This window comes from Artemia franciscana, chromosome 18 (genome assembly GCF_032884065.1).
Source record: "Artemia franciscana chromosome 18, ASM3288406v1, whole genome shotgun sequence".
In the NCBI taxonomy this organism is placed as follows: domain Eukaryota; kingdom Metazoa; phylum Arthropoda; class Branchiopoda; order Anostraca; family Artemiidae; genus Artemia; species Artemia franciscana.
In genome coordinates this window covers 2,276,420-2,294,324 of record NC_088880.1, presented here as the reverse complement: position 1 = coordinate 2,294,324, position 17,905 = coordinate 2,276,420, and the positions used below count along the sequence as shown (strand labels likewise).

The window sequence follows — 17,905 nt, the reverse complement described above, 5'->3', positions numbered from 1 at the left end:
TTTTTTCCATATTCTCTCCTACTTTGGGGCTCCCTTAACTTAAGAACTCAAGGTTACAAGTTTTGAGCCGATCGGAAAAAGGCCTGATCCTTTTTTGGCCCCCATTTTTCTACATTGGGTGCTCTGCAAAGTGTTTTTACACATTTGGTTCCTCTTAGACTTAACGCCTCAAGTTTCAAACTTAGCACTAATCATTCTTTACTTATTTCGGGCCGCTGTCCCTCCTACAATAAAATGTCTGATCCTTGAACCAAGAATCCAATCCCTGAAAAATTCAAACCAGTCACATGCCCAACATGAAAAAAGTTCTTTTTCCATTTTAAAACCATTGTGTAAATAATTGGTAAACTAAAATTTTCAGGGTATTTGGGGGTTATTTCATCCCCAAAGGCATGTATATTAAGGCTTTCAACAGTCATGAACGAAATAGGTAGCTGGGAAGCAACAAAAAGGTACAGAGGGAGACTTGTTGCCCTCCAATAACATTCACTCTTAAAAAGTACACGTGAGTTTTGATATATAGTCAGTTAACACCCCATCCCTCCACATGGAGTTTATACTTACTCTGTATTTATTTATTTTTATCTTTTCTGATTATTCTGCATAAAAAAACCTCCCTATGCCCTAGTTAATATTATGCTTATTAATTTGTTTATTTTCATGTCTAGCTATTTTTTTTTATACATTATATCGAGGTGAAGAAAAGTTAATGGTCTTAGTTTGGCTCAGTTTCGTTTCTTTATCTAAACAATAAATTTTGTTGCTGCTAACCAGTTGAAGGTGGCTAAGGTTCATTATCGACTCAATTCAACTAAAATTCAATTCTGTAGGATTTCACCCCGTTTTGTTTAACCCCTATTCAACTTAACCCCAGGTCATTGGAAAAACCAAATACTTTACTGTCGTTAATGCTATTTTTTTGTCAATGTCTATTAATGATTATTAAATAAAATTATTAATTTAAATAACTCATGATTCAGGTCAAGCAGTTGAAGCCCAAACACACAGCGAAGTCACTCTTTTATTTAGTGATATTGTTGGGTTCACCGCGATCTGTTCAGAAGCAACCCCGATGCAAGTTGTTGAAATGTTGCAGTCATTATATACCTGTTTTGATAAACTCTGTGGCTTCTTAGATGTTTACAAGGTAGGAAATTTCTCTTTTAAAAGCTATGTATTACAAATAATATCCACAGAAGGAGAATTTAAGGGGCTGGATGCCCTTTTTTAAACTTAAATTTATTTTAAACTTATTATTGAGGAGTTTAAGATTTGAAAACTGACATTAAGTATGGACGCAGCCATCGAGAAAAGTGTTGGAGGTGAAATCATCGAGGCTTCAGTATGGAGGCTTTAATGTGGATTGCGTTACAAGTTCAGTTTTTCTTTATTCAATCCGCAATCAGAGTATTTTATTATTATGTAATTTTTTTTACTCCCTTTTTTACTGAATTTGAAGAAAACTGAAAAAAAGTATCGCTAAAAACTAGTAAAGTTATAATTAGGAAGATGAATAAAAGGTACAGATACGGTTTTCTTGGAAATGTTCTGAGTTTAGATAATTCAAATTTTTAAGTAGACTTTCCTGTCGATTCCCAAAGCCATGGTGTCAGAACTAGGAAATTTGGTATGGGGGCAATTAAACCCTATGCAACCCTACTCCGTTCAACTCAAACCCTGTTCATTTCAGGCCCCATTCAACTCAATCTTCCTTCAATTACACCCCATAGAATTCTAACTGGTTTAACCTAAATTCGATTCAGCTCAACCCCGTTGATCATAAACGTTATTCAGTTATACCACCATGCAACTCAGTCCCCATTCATCTCTCTCATATTTAACTCAATACTCTTACAGCAACGTAACCTCCATTCAATTCCATCCTCATTCAAACCAACCCCTTTTTAATTCAGCCCAATGGACCTTAGCCCGCATTTAACTAAACCTTGTTAATTCAACCTTCATTAAATTTAACCCCAAACCACTCAACCCCAGTGTAACTCTTTCTTTGCATTAAACTGAACTCCATACAACTGACTTTTAGTAAAAAATATCACTTGAGCATTTGTTTTAGATACATATGGCCAGCCTTTGAACATGTATTAGACAGGGTAATTAGAAGGTGATTAGAGTAGTGATTAGATTAAAAATTTGGTGGTTATTTCGCCAAGGTTTCGATTTATTTCGCCAAAGTTTCGATTTATTTGTTAGCCGAAAGATAAAAATACCCATCCCGTATCCAGCCCTTTTTCCAAATATAACAACCGCTACTATGGTGTTGCGTCCCAAATCCTCCAGTGGCTGGATGTAACACCAAGCTACCCATACCCCTATATCAACACCAAATACCCATCCCCTATCCAGCCCTTTTTCCAAATATAACAACCGCTACTATGGTGTTGCGTCCCAAATCCTCCAGTGGCTGGATGTAACACCAAGCTACCCATACCCCTATATCAACACCAAATACCCATCCCCTATCCAGCCCTTTTTCCAAATATAACAACCGCTACTATGGTGTTGCGTCCCAAATCCTCCAGTGGCTGGATGTAACACCAAGCTACCCATACCCCTATATCAACACCAAATACCCATCCCCTATCCAGCCCTTTTTCCAAATATAACAACCGCTACTATGGTGTTGCGTCCCAAATCCTCCAGTGGCTGGATGTAACACCAAGCTACCCATACCCCTATATCAACACCAAATACCCATCCCCTATCCAGCCCTTTTTCCAAATATAACAACCGCTACTATGGTGTTGCGTCCCAAATCCTCCAGTGGCTGGATGTAACACCAAGCTACCCATACCCCTATATCAACACCAAATACCCATCCCCTATCCAGCCCTTTTTCCAAATATAACAACCGTTACTATGGTGTTGCGTCCCAAATCCTCCAGTGGCTGGATGTAACACCAAGCTACCCATACCCCTATATCAACACCAAATACCCATCCCCTATCCAGCCCTTTTTCCAAATATAACAACCGTTACTATGGTGTTGCGTCCCAAATCCTCCAGTGGCTGGATGTAACACCAAGCTATAAGCAATATATTGCTGATTTTGTTTTTATTTGACAGTATTTGGTATTATAAAATACCTGTTGACAAAGAGGAAGTATAGAAAAATAATAGAAAAAAATGGATTTCATTTCCGTTTGTTTTAGACTCTTCAATGTTCTTGGAAAAATAGATTTGTTTTAAAATGTTTTCTTTTTTTAAACGAATGACAGAAAATGGATTTGATTTTATGAAATATCATGTTCTTATGCAAGTTCATATAAATATTTTCATGAAACACATCTTCACACCTTCCATGGTCAAACCAGGACAGAGAACCAGAATTAATCAGTAAATGAAGACTGTTACATGACAAGAAAGGTTCAGATAACTTTTTCAGCTTTATTCTTGAATTAAGAAGGTTTTATTTGAAGGAATTGTAAATCAGGAAGGGTCGAGATTAATTATGGGATGTGATTTCCAGGAACTGAGTCTAATAGGAGCCAGATACAAGAGGTTTAGTTGCATGGAAGTACAGCTAATTGCGTGTTGAGTTTCATGAAGGTTCCAATAAATATGTTTTTTTTCAAGGGCTTAAGTTTAATGGGGCTGAGTTGTATGAGTTTTGACTTAAACAGCAAAATAGTTGCCCGGGATTAGATTGAATAGAGATTGAGTTGAGTGGGCGTTGAACTACATGGGCATGGAGCTGCCAGGAGTTTGAAAAATAGGGCTGAACCAGACTGTTGTTGAGTCAAACAGCTGCTGAGTTGAATGAGGATTGAGACGAATGCGGTCGGAAGCGGTTGAGTAAAACAGGGTTGAGTTGCATTGAATTGAATAGTATGATGTTGATTTGAGCGAAAGTTGAGTTAAACTGGGGATTAAAAACACAAAGGTTGGAGTTAAATTGCTGATTTGGATGGGGTTGGGTTGTAGTAATTACCTACCTTCAAGACGAGTTGTAATCTTCTTAGATCAAAAATAAAATTGTACATGTAAATAACTTCAAGACCTTATAAGAACTACGATGACTCTGCATTTGGATAAACTTTATTAAAAAGGGTGCTGAAACACCATAAACCCTTCCGGTAAATACCTTCTTGCTAAGATATTTCCATGGAATTAAAGTAGAATTAAACTGAATCCGAAATCTTTTCGTGAAATCTTTGCAATTCAGTTGTGTTAAAAGTACCAAGGACAGTGAAAAATAAATCCACTTTTTGAATTGATTGTGCGTAAGTGTGTACAGCCGTATACATCTGAGAATCTAGGGAAAATTGGAAATTCAATTTTTAATTTAAAAAAAGGTCTTCATATAAGGTTTTACCGTTTTTGGTTATGGCGTGCACCAAATTTTAAAAATGAATTGGGCGACAAACCAGAAAAACTGGCAAAAAACGTCGTAAGAAGGTGCTGCTTTTCATTGAAGGTTTCGTTTTCTTTGAGATTCTGAAGATCATTAATTTTGAAAACTTTATGGACAAACAGTGGAATAAAGTAAAGATCATTCAGTTGAATGATCAGTTGATTCAGTTGAACCAGAAACAATGCTTCAAAAATTGTCAATTGACAAGTTAATATTTTTATTGAGCTTTGAATTTTCTACACTTTTATGTCTCATATCTTATTTTCAATATCACCAAGAATATTTTCTTAGCAAAGCATAGCCTAAAATGTTTTCGTAGTAACCTGTAGTAATTTTTTATGACAGATTTTTCTGAATACTCTTTATAATTAAAAGCAAAATCAGATTCGTTAACCAGCTCTTAGAATTCACCCTATATTCTTTTAAAAGAAGTCGAGCTTTCTCGAGGAATTAGTAGCCAATTAGAAGAAGCAGGAACCAGTGAGAAGGAACCAATTAATAGCCAAAGTTGTCTCCTCCAAACTTGTTAAATTTTTCATTTTTGAAACCCGCAGGGGAAGAGATTTTCGCAGAAATGCTAGTTATTACGAAGTTTTATTTCATTGAATAATTGGGAGCCGATAACCATCATAAAAAAAGTGAAGATGGAGTGCATACTGTGACTTTGGCATTTCTGTGGCCTTGCCTGTGTGCCACAAAATCATTTCAAGTAGATGTGCCATTTTTGCAAAAAAGTAGGAGAGAAAGGGAAATATATTTTAAAATCTAAGGAAGTTAATTTTATCGTTTTTTCATATATTTTCAAGTAAAATCCCAAAATAAAATTGTATGTTTCAAAATCTAAAAAGAGGGAAGCAACAAGCTGTAGGGGAGCAATAAATTCTACTCTTTACTACTTCAATGAAATGGCTGGTTTTCATATTAAATTAAATTTTTAAAAACTAGTTTTTTGAACTGAAAGTAAGGAGGGACATTAAAACTTAAAACGAACAGACATTACTCCGTGTATGAAAGGGGCTGTTCCCTTTTCAACTCCCCACTCTTTACGCTAAAGTTTGAGTCTTTCTCGCAACTCTATTTTATTAAACAGTAAAAAACTTTAGCGTAAATAGCGGGGCGTTGAGAAGGGAACAGCACCTTTTATATACGGAGTAATTTCTGTTCGTTGCAAGTTTTAATGTCACTCCTTACTTTCAGTGAAAAAAACTAGTTTTTTTAAAATTTAGTTTCTGAACGTTTTTGAATTAATGCATGTTTGATTTTGGCTCTTCGCACATAAATTATAAAAATGAAATTTGCATATTAATTCTTTTTTGGCTAAATGGCTTTCTCTTTGTTTTGATCAGACGATTTTGAGAAAAAAGGGGTGGGGGAGGAGTCCTAGTTGTCCTCCAGTTTTTCGGCTACTTAAAAAGGCAACTAGAACTTTTAATTTTTAACGAACTTTTTTATTGGTAAAAAATATACGTAACTTAAGAATTAACTTACGTAGCGAACTTCTATGTTGGTATATTTTCATTATGTATATGAGAGGGTTTGTCCCCTCGTTAATACCTCGCTCTTTACACTAAACCTTAAATTGTGTCCCAGTTCTTTAAGAATGACCCCTGAATCAGAAAGGCTGTAGAATAAAGGGTTGAAATTACTAAAAATACTTTAGCGTAAAGAGCGAGGTATTTAGGAGCGAGGTATTTTTGGTCATCTAAAAGGGGCACTAGAACTTTTCATTTTTGTTAGAATGAGTCCTCGTACGACATTCTAGGACCACTTGGTTGACACAATGATCACTGGAAAAAAAGCAAACAAATAAACACGCACCCGTGATCAGTCTTCTGGCAAAGAATACGAAGTTCCACATTTTGTAGATAGGAGCTAGAAACTCTTACAATAGGGTTCTCTGATACGCTTGAACAGCACCTTTCATATACGGAGTAATTTCTGTTAGTTTTAAGTTTTAATGTCGCTCTTTACTTTCAGTTAAAAAACTAGTTCTTTTATTTAATTTCTGAACGTTTTTGAATTAATGCATGTTTGATTTTGGCTCTCCGGACATAAATTATTAAAATGAAATTTGCATGTTTATTCTTTTTTTGGCTAAATGGCTTTCTCTTAGTTTTGATCCGACGATTTTGAGAAAAAAGGAATGGGGGAGGAGGCCTAGTTGCCCTCCAATTTTTCGGTTACTTAAAAAGGTAACTAGAACTTTTAATTTTTAACGAGCTTTTTTATTAGTAAAAAATATACGTAACTTAAGAATTAACTTACGTAACGAACTTCTATGTTCGTATATTTTTATTATATATATTAGGGGCTTTTTCCCCTCGTTAATACTTCACTCTTTACAGTAAAGCTTACTTTTTGTCCCAATTCTTTAAGAATGACCCCTGAATCAGAAAGGCCGTAGAATAAAAATACTTTAGCATAAAGAGCGAGGTATTTAGGAGGAAATGAACCCCTCATATGCATAATAATCTCTGTTTGTTTTAAGTTGTAATGCCTCCCCTCACTTTCAGTTGAAAAAACTTTTCATATTTATTTTTTCATTGTTTTTTTTTTTATAAAAATGCTAGAAAATTCTGCGTCCCTTTCATTGAATTTCTCTTCCTCCATGACGTATTCCTCCAAGGAAAGATCCTCCCACATAAAAACCCTCCCCTCAACCCCTCCCCCCAAACCAAAATAATCCCCCTGAAAAACGTCTCTACACTTCCCAATAACCATTACTGTATGTAAACACTGGTAAAAGTTTGTAACGTACAGACCCTCCCCTTGGGGCTGTGGCGGAGTAAGTCATTCCAAAGACATATTTATTATGGTTTTCGACTATGTTGAACCAAATGGCTGTCTCAAAATTTTGATCCGTTGACTTTGCGAAAAATTCGCGTGGGAGGGGGCCTAGGTGCCCTCCAACTTTTTGGTCACTTAAATAGGCACTAGAACTTTTCGTTTCTGTTAGAAAGAACCCTCTTGCAACATTCTGGGACCACTCGGTCGATACGATCACCCCTGGGGAAAAGACAAAAAAAAATAAACAAGCACCCGTGATCGGTCTTTTGGCAAGACCGATCCACAAAAGTTCCACATTTTGTAGATAGGAGCTTGAAACTTTTACAATTGGGTTCTCTGATACGCTGAATACGATGGCGTGATTTTCGTTAAGATTTTATGACTTTTAGGGGGCGTTTCCTTCTGTTTTCCAAAATAAGGCAAATTTTCTCAGTCTCTTAACTTTTGATGACAAAGACTAAATTTGATCAAACTGATATATTTAAAATCAGCATAAAAATCCGATTCCATTGATGTATCTTTTAGTATCAAAACTCCATTTTTTTAGTTTCGTTTACTATTGAGCCGGGTCGGTCCTTACTACAGTTCGTTACCACGAACTGTTACCACTTTGTGTGACATAATTGACGTTAATGTAATTATTTATTATGATATGGAAGGCGAGTCAATTGAGAAAGTTCCATTCTGCAGAAATAGGTATGAAAGGAGTTTATTTGGAGGGAAGGCATGTTTTGAGAATTAAATTCGTCAACACAGCAAGACGGGGAGATAAAAGGTCAATTAGATAACAGTTATCGAGATTAAAAAAAAACCGAAACACCTATATGTCAAGGGTCGTAGGCTTGTAGTACCTCTGCATCCCTAGATTTACTTAAAATTTAAATGTTTTGTGGGGTATTTAGTTTAGAAAAAAAAAATACAAAATTGGCGTAGCACATAGGTGTTTGGCCGGTGACCTGATCCGGCATATGAGTATACCAAAAGGGTGTATTAGTAATGTCCTAGGAACAGCTTGGAATATTAAGCTGACACTTATGGCATCTTGAGTGGGATGTTCAGCTGACCAAAAGGCTTAGAGTATTAAGTTGAAAGTTACAGCTCATGCTAAGAGGATCTTGGTTTTAATTTAAATAAAACAGCAGAGCAAAAACTGAAACAGAAAAACATCAACAAAACATTAATGAATAAAAAATCCGAAAAATTTTGACTCTCTTTCTGGGAGCCTTTCCCGAACGAAGTAAGAAAAACATCTTTAAATAAGAAAACAATTTTTAGAACAGAACCATCTGAAACAAATGTAAACTAAATACACGGGAGAAAGAAAGAGAAAAAAACAACTAAAAAACAAATCTGTTATGTTAACAAATTTGTTATTGATTTTTGTTTTCGAGTTTTTTTTCTTTCTTTCTTCCATTTGTCTAGTTAATCGTTTCTTTTGTTGGTCTTATCCTAAAAGACTGTTTTTTCTTTAATTTTTTTTTTCTTTCTGTCAAGAAAGACTCCAGGCCGTGGAGCCGAAATATTCTGATTTTCTTTTTATTATTGTTTAGTTGATGTTTTTCTTTTATTTTGTTGTTTGTTCCACTGCTTTATTTAAATGAAACTCTTTTTTCTCCCTTAGTTTTTCGTTAATTTTTTCGTAGTCTAGGAAATTATATAGCTATGTTGAACTAAATAAAAACCCACTATGTGCATGCAGGTTGTCAAAAGGGTTTATCAGAAGCGTCTCAAGAATGTCTAAGAAAATTAAGTTAAAACCTTCGGGCCATGTTCAGGGAGCTGTTGTGCTATCTAAAAGGTAATATTTGCATACTGCAGCTACTGCTACGACTGCTACTACTACCCCTGCGACTACTACTACTGCTAAGGCTGGGGCATTGAGGTGACACACTATGAGAATGTAGGTTGTAAAAAGGGCGTATCAGCAACACCCCAAGACCGACTTAGGGATTGAATTTAAAATTGTAGGACATGTTAAGGGGGATGTTGAAGTAACCAAAGGCTGCAGTATTCATACTATTGCTACTAGTACTACAACTGCTACTACTACAACTGGTACTACTATGACTACTACTACTACTTATGCTGTGGGTATTGGTGTGAAGCTTTCTGCGAATGTTAGACTAAATTAACAACACTATGTGGATAAAGGTTATCATAAAGGCGTAAAAGATAAATTCTAGGTTCACATCCTAATGATCAAACACATCCTAGGATCGAAGTCAGTTCACATATAGCATTCATTCAGTGAACATCTTAAACCGGATTTACTCTCACGAAGTTTTGATAAAACAAGAATGCATTCGAGGTAAACACTCCTACTTTGTTTCGGACCATTCATTTAGTGTTCAGCAAGGTTAATTTGCTGTCGAAATTTTTTTGGATAGACTCAGCTGCCAATATTACGCAAAGTGAGTAATTAAAGGAGTTTTATGTGGTAGTATATTTCTGCAGTCTATTTTTTCTTGGAGTTCAATTACTGTTTTGCATAATGGGAGGAAAGAGGACGAAGGAAAAATCTGACGAGTTTTTTCTCGCATCCAGTCCTATTGAAGGAATCTCATTGAAATCACTAGCTGATAGTTCGAGTCTAGTTTTACAGACTATTAAAGAAAATTCAACTACGTTAAAGGAGCTGAATGATACTTTTAAAGGATTAGATCAAAGGATTTCTAAGATCGAAGAATCTGTATTGGAATCGAAATTGGAGGTTGAAGGTATTAAGCCTAATGTGATCAGCCTTGAGGTAGAAACCAATGATTTGAAAAGCCACATTTCTGTGCTGGTTGATGAAAATTCTTTACTGAAATCGCAGTTATCTAGCCTAAAGCATACAATGATGAAGCTGGAAAGTAAAGAAACTGATAAAAATATTCTTGTATGAAACGTGACAGCGATTGATACTGTAAACGCTAAGACAAATTTCGATAGTATAATTTCGTCATACCTTAGAATCCATGAGGTACCCAAATACAAGATAACTGATGTTAAGCCCGAAAAAAAGCTGATAAAGGTTGTCATGGAGAACAGGGAGCTGAAAGTGGCAGTTCTAAAACAGGCTCGAAATCTTCGTGGAAAAACTATCATGGGCAATCAGAATGTTTTTTTTTTATCCGATGATTCTCCCCCGTCTGTTAGGGAAGTTCGAAAAAAACTTTTAGCTATCCGAACCAGTATTCGTGAAAAAACAGGTTTTGAAACTTGGATTGCGAGATCCATACCACCATCTCTATGTATTCGTCGCCTTAAGGAGGGGACAGTGGAAATGTTTTTGTTTGATGAAATCCCACCAGATATTAGTAGCCTGATTCAAATGCAACGACAGCGAAGGCAAGGAAATGGCCGGGGCAATTCTATGGACTGGATTACATGACTGAATATTTTCTTTTTCTTTTTTTGTTTAATGAGTTTGTGGAAGCCCGGACACTTTTTGTGTTTTGATAAGGAAAAAGTATTGCTTGAATTATTTGTTGAGTTAGTTTGGTCCGATGCAATAAAAATAGTAATAGTGACCTATATAATGGTATCTTCTGCTACAACAAATATTGTGTTTTCTTTAATGCATTGATATTTGTTTTTTTGTTTTTTTTTGCACCAACAGCATAGTATTAGAACAAACCCATTTACTGTGAGTTTTAGTGCTTTTACTTTTCAATGGGAGAGGCATGGGGGAGGAGTACTCCTTGGCGTGAGGTCAATGCATGATAATGGTTTGGGTGATATTATTATTATTATTATGAATGAATGGTTTATATTACCAGTGCTGATTATTTGTTTATTTCTTAGTTTTTCCTTGTTGCTTTTTTCTTCTCTTTCCCTGTTTTTTCTTATTTATTCTTACCTTGATTTTATTATCATTATTTATCCATACCTTGATTATATTATTTTTTACTCTTCTTTCCTTATATTTTTCCCTTATACCTGTAGTCTGGTGGGCTTGGTCGTGGGGCGGAACTGCTATCCACCATGAGTAAATCGACGATTTCTGTTAGTGGCCAGGCTGGTATCAACTCTTTGGGGGATCGTTTACTTGATTTACAAAATAATCCTTTAGATATTGAAAATATAATTAATAATTCAATTGGAAGTAGAAATCAGATGAATAATGATTCTAACTCGGCTTTTAAAAGTAAGTATGTTTCACAATTAAATGGTTCTGCCTCCTCTAAACGAGATGATATTTTCTCTGTGTTTCATCTTAACATTCAGGGACTTTGCTCGTCTTTTGATGAGCTGAAACGGATCGTTAGTGATGGAACTCCTGATGTTATAGGATTATGTGAAACTTTCCTGGATTCAAACAAGGATACCCTTTTAGATATTCCAGGACATAGGATGGAGAGGCTGAATAGGAAACAGATGGCGAGAGGTGGTCTTATGCTTTATATTGATGATCGTCTTGCATATAATGTCCGAAATTATTTGAGCAGAAATGAGGAAGGAATCTTTGAATCCCTATTTATTGAGATTAAATCAATGCGTAAGTATTTAGTTGTGGGTTTGGTTCATAGGTCCCGCAGTGGATCTATTCCTTCGTTTTTGAAAATTCTGGAAGAAGTTTTGGACTCAGTCCAAAAACATCCCTATGAACTAATTCTTATGAGTGATTTTAACCTCAACCTGCTGGATCAAAATTCTGCTTCAACTATTGATTTTTTGTCAATGATGCTCTCTTTTGGAACTCTACCTTCAATTTGTATACCAACCCGAGTTACTGAAACACAAGCGCCTCTTATCGATAATATTTTTTCGTCACTAGATGTCTTAGATAACTTGGTGCTGGTTAGTGATATTTCTGATCATTTTCCCGCTATTTCCCGATATAAGAGTGCTGATCAAGCGCAGCGTATAGCATCACCATCTAATCTGCCATTTTTCCGTTATGGTGATACTGAGCTAAGTCTACTTAATTCTCGTCTGGCTGATGTACCATGGGGTAGTTTGGTTTCTGATTAAGATTTTAACCACTCTTTTGATTCCTTTTATGATTTAGTTACAGAAGGAATCCTGGAAATATGCAATCGGGGTCCAGCGCCCCATACTTCGAAAAGGGTAGCACCACTGAATCCATGGATGATTTCAGGTCTCCATAAAAGCTGGAAAAGGAAAAATAATTTGTGGAAGCTTTACAAGGCTTCACCATCTTTAGCTCATCACGAACGATTCAAGGCCTATAGGAGTATATTTAATTATCTGTGTCGAAAGGCAAAGTCTCAGTATTATCATAGGAGATTTTCTGAATGTGGGAAGGATGTTAGGAAGACATGGTATTTAATTAATTCAGTTGTTAGACCTACTCCCCCTCTGCCTTCAGTTCCATCAATGCTGATAATTGATGGTAAAAACCGTCCAAGGAGATGTAGATGTTCAGCTAGAACTTACCTCTTATTGTGCTAATATAGGAAAGGTAACTGCTTCCTCTGCAAGCTCTGCAACTTCTCGTTGCGATTTCAGAGCCTTTCTTGGATCCTCATGTTTGAAGTCGATGGTCTTGAATTCTGTTTCTGAATTTCAGGTAGCTCGTATCGTAAATGCTCTTAAAGGATCATCCTCTTCAGGGCCAGACAAAATTCCTACAAGGGTTATCCGTGCCATTCTGCCTGCTATTCTGTCACCACTGACTAAGCTCGTCAATCTGTCTTTCGAGAAAGGTATTTTTCCCGAATCTCTCAAGGGAGCTAAGGTTATAGTACTCTATAAAGGTGGTTCTTGGAGTGATCCTGCTAATTATAGGCCGATTTTTCTCATATCTGTTTTCAGCATTTTCAGTTTGGATTCCGAGCGAGTCACTCTACGGAGCATGCTTTCGCAGCTTTTTCGAATTTCATTCATTCGGCAATAGATTCTGGTCATATCCCGGCAGCTTTATTTTTGGATTTTCGTAAAGCTTTTGATTCCTTGACTCATCGGATTCTTCTTTGGAAACTATCGCATATTGGTGTAAGATCAAACGCTTATTCTTGGTTTGATTCATATGTTTCTGGTAGGTTATTTCAATTGATCCACTTTTCCAGAGCCCTTCTGAAGTATATTATGGCGTCCCGCAGGGACCTGTTCTTGGTCCCATTCTATTTTTCATTTATGTTAATGATCTGATTTCGGCTGTAAAAAACACCAGGCCTCTGGCATGTTGCAAGCTGTGTCAGCCTGATGCTCAGTCGTGTTCCAATACTTCTTCTAATGAAGATTTTCTTGTTGCTTTTGCTGATGATACCACTCTTGGGACCCTTGGGAAGACGGAATGTGATATCAAGTCTAACCTTGTGGCATTATTCGAGAGAGTTATGTCATAGTTTAATGTCAATTCCTTGGTCTTGAATGTTGGTAAATCACATTTTCTTATTTTTTCTCGAATTGGTATAGCTTTCCTTCAGCTTACACACCTTCAGGTGTCACAAGGCTCCTTGTGTAGAGCAGAAAATCGGGTGGTCCGGTTTCTTGGTATCCTGCTTGATGAGACCTTTCATTCAGAAACCGTGTAGCCATGATTAGGGTTAAGGTCTCACGGAGTTTCGGTATCATTCGAAAACCTAGATACACATTTCCTGGATCTATTCTGAAACTTCTTTTTTCTGTCTTGTCCAGTCATATATTTCTTATTGCCCCATTGTATGGATGTCTACTTTTCCATCTACGCTGCGGTCACTTTCCGTCATGTATAATAAAGGACGGCGTCTGGTTATGGATACCAACCATTCTTCACCAACACCGCTCTTAAGTCTACGGTCGATTTACATTATTCCTTGTGCTTCTTTTGTCTTTGATCAACTTCACGGCAATCTTCTAAAATCTCTTCGGAAAACTCCTATGTTTATTTCTGATTCAGCTCAATATAGCTTTCGTTCTTTAAATAATATCTACATTCCGCCTACCCCTAGTATTCGATCAGATTTCAATACCCACATTGCTTGTCAACAGGTCTGGAATTCAGTACCTTCTTCAGTACAGAAATGCCACTCGTTTGGGACTTTTAAAAGGATTCTTAAGGACCATTTAATAAAGAATCAAATAGATTAATTTCCTCTGAAATTACTTTTCTTTCCTCAGAAGAGTTGATGGCCCCTGTGTTTTGTCAGTGGTGTTTGGGTTTCCTTTCTGCACTTGGCTCCCAGGCCGCAAGTATGTTCTGTATGTTTTTTTCCTTCTAGTTGTTGCTTATATTGTATCCCCCATAAGTATATTGCCCGTGAACTGCTATGTGTGATTACCTATATTGTATTTATTGCTTGTATAATAATTGTTTTTTTTCTTATCCCCCTTGTATCTCTGGCCATGGAGCTTTTCGAGGGGAATTATGTGTATTGTAATTCGATTATAGTATTTTGTATTGTCTTCTATTTAATATTAATAAACTTATCTCTCTCTCTCTTTCTCTCTCCCTCTCTCTTTCTCTCTCTCTCTCTCTCTCTCTCTCTCTCTCTCTCTTTCTATCTCTCTCTCTCTCTCTCTCTCTCTCTCTCTCTCTCTCTCTCTCTTCTCTCTTTCTCTCTCTCTCTCTCTCTCTCTCTCTCTCTCTTCTCTCTCTCTCTCTCTCTCTCTCTCTCTCTCTCTCTCTCTCTCTCTCTCTCTCTCTCTCTCTCTCTCTCTTTCTCTCTCTCTAATATCGGCTTAGTGTTTTAAACTGAGACTTTCGGTGCGTTTTTGATAGGGACTGTAGATCAATTTAAAATCAATATATGCCTACTTCTACCGCTGCCATTTATGCTAGTAGGCTACTTCTACCAAGGCAAAGGTGACAATTTAAGCTAAAGCAGCTATAGTAAATTTTCCATGAAATATCAAGGGGATGTTAAACTATATCAAAACACACTATCTGTACAAAGGCTGTCAAAAGGGCGAATCAGTGCTATTTTAAAAACGGTTTAAAGAATTAAATTGAGACTTCTCGAGAATGTTGAGGGGAATATTGAACTAGTAAAAAGGCGCTATTTGCATTCTACTGCTACTACTGGTAGTAGTATTTCTATTGTTACTGCTATTAGAACTATTAAGGCCAATGGTATTTAGATGAAATTTTCAGGGATTGTTGAGGGGGATGTAAGGCTAAATCTAAACACACTATTTACATACATGTTATCAAAAGAATGAATAAGTAATATCCCAAAAAAAGGTTGGAGTATTGAGTTCAAACTGTCAAAGTATGTTGATGGTTTGGTGAACTAACCAAAAGGTAGTACATGAATACTATTGCTGCTACTACAAATACTACTAGTGCTATCTACCTAATCACTACTACTCTCACTGATCCAATTACTATTAATATTGTTACTACGACTGTTACTATTTTAATACTAAGGCTATTAAAATTAAACCTTTCTGGAATGGTATGGAAGCTGCTAAAATAAATTAAAAAACACTAAGTACATACAGGTTACCACAAGAGCACAAGAAAACATCTCAAGAACGATTGAGAGCATTAAGTTGAAGATTAAGGGCCTTTTCGATGGGATGTTGAGCTAAACCAAAAGACATTATGTCAATGCGGGTTCTCAAAGAGGTGTGTCAGCAGCATCTTTGTAACCCCTTTGGGCATTAAACAAAAGCCTTTAAGTCTACGAACATTACTACCATGTTGCTACTTTATCTACTACTACTGCTACTATAGACTTAAATCAAAATAGCTTAGGTGCATCCAGGTTGTGGCAATTTCATATGTGGGTTATATTAGGACTGAAATAGTGTATCAAGCAGAAACGTTCAGGAAAAGCTCATGTATCTACAAAAGTAAATCTAAAGGCATTATATACTTACTGTTTATCAAAAGAACGCATCACCAGTACCTCAAGAATGGGTGAGGGTATTAAGTTAAAACTTTCAGCATTGCTTTTATTACCACTACCACTACTACTGCTGCTGCTATGGTTGAACTAAATCAAAAGTGTTCAAGTCCGTCCAGGTTGTCAAAGAATGACAACCAGGATGGAAAGGACAGAAGACCAGGAAAGAAAGAAGACCAGGTTGGAAAGGACAGGATTTTAAGTTTTTTTTGAGAACAGTTATGGAGGGGGTCAAACTAAATCAAAAGGTACTACGTATATCCAGATATATGCAATATCCCACGAACAAGTGCTTTCAGAGCATGTTATTAGGCGAGTTAAAAAAATCAAGAGACGGTAAGTCTATCCAAGTTTGTCATGTATTTAAAACAACTCAGGAACAGATAAAGGTATTCAGTTGAATCTATTAGGGTATATTGGGGAGAGATTTAACTAAATATGGATATTAGAAGAGCGTATCTAGAATATTTCTGGAATGGCTAAGGGCACTAATTGGAAATTTGTGACTGCTACTGCGAGTACTTGGAATTGCGATTGCAGATATATCTAAATGTGACTACAGTAACTACAACTGTGACCACTTGCGACTGCTATTACTGTACTACTGCTACAACTTTCTAGTAAACCTACCTTTAACAACCTAGTAAAGAACGAACTCTACCTCATAATACTGCGAAAACTACTAAAAACTCAACGCATTAACAATCCCCCTGAGACCAGCATATGCACGCATACTCCTCGTCCATCCAATCTATTCAAAGCCTCTCTCTTTAACCCCTCTCAGGAGGTTCCCATTTCCCTTAAATCATTCTTTACAAAATCCTCCAATTCCAACTATAGAAATTCTACCTTCTGTCTAGCTCTAGATGGTTGGCCAACCAGGACAATCTCTGGTAGTCCGTCATCCTTCATCTGCAAACGAGCCTTAACCATCTCACTCTTTCTCTCATTATAGCCCGTGTAAGTGGAATTGAACCGCACTTTTCGCACAGCTTACTGTTTGTAATACGATTAGTCAGTCGGGAACCCAAAAGAGTCCGTAGGCAATTTCTCGGGAAAACATCCAGCAAATCCTCCAGCACCCACACTTCAAAATAATATTTGACCACTGTCATCACTGCTGTTTACATGGTTCTAATCTTGGTTCGCGGAGTTATCTTCCTATTCTTTCAAACTTTTTTTAGCTGTGAAAAAAACAACATGAGACTTGGCTAATCAATTTTTAACATATTCATGACACCCATCATCTTAAATAATGATATTACCAAGATAAGTGAAGCTATCCACTTGATCAATCTTTTTGATACCCAATGCCACCTTTTCATCTTCACTTATTCCGAATATTATCGATTTAGTCTTCTTAACATTACCTTTCCAATTTGTTCGAGCACCCTTAACTCGTAAAACCTCTAAAATTTCATTCATTTTGCTCACACTTTCATCTAGGATGTTAAATCATCAGCATAATATATGTCTAGGAAAGATTTTCTTACCCATTTGATTCCGCGTTCTTCCAAGATAAAGTCCGTCAAAATTATCCATATAAATGGGGATAAAAACAGCCCTAGTCAATACCTGATATAATACAAAACTAGCTACAAATATCATTTCCTACCTTAACCGTAGTAGTGTTATTTGTGTACATATCACTAATCACTTTAATGCATTTGTCTGGTATACCATACAAGGATAAGACTTTTGCTAAATCTGTTTTATCAGCTGAATTGAACACTTTCTCATAATCTTTAAAAATGTGTTTGATGTTAGATGACTCAGGCCTTTGTCACTTATTAACCTAGGAGTGAAAAGTAAGTCGATACATCCATATTAGATTGAATTAAAAGAAATTTTAAATAAGGCAGAATCGTCATTTAGAGCTGATTCAGAAAAGTCAAGTATAATTTTGGTCAATATCAATAGTAAAAGTATATTAGCAAATAAATCCATAAGAATTTGAAAGTAAATCAAG

At 36.3% G+C, this 17,905-nt stretch overlaps 1 protein-coding gene across 3 annotated transcripts in view; it reads left to right on the top strand.

Moving 5' to 3' along the window:
* LOC136038492 (head-specific guanylate cyclase-like) overlaps window positions 1-17,905 on the top strand; it is a 224,074-nt gene that overhangs the window by 104,351 nt on the left and 101,818 nt on the right. For all 3 annotated transcript variants that reach the window (XM_065721578.1, XM_065721579.1, XM_065721577.1), the window contains one exon: window positions 981-1,147. In XM_065721578.1, coding sequence (XP_065577650.1) covers window positions 981-1,147 — 167 coding nt within the window. The remainder of the gene's footprint in view (window positions 1-980; window positions 1,148-17,905) is intronic.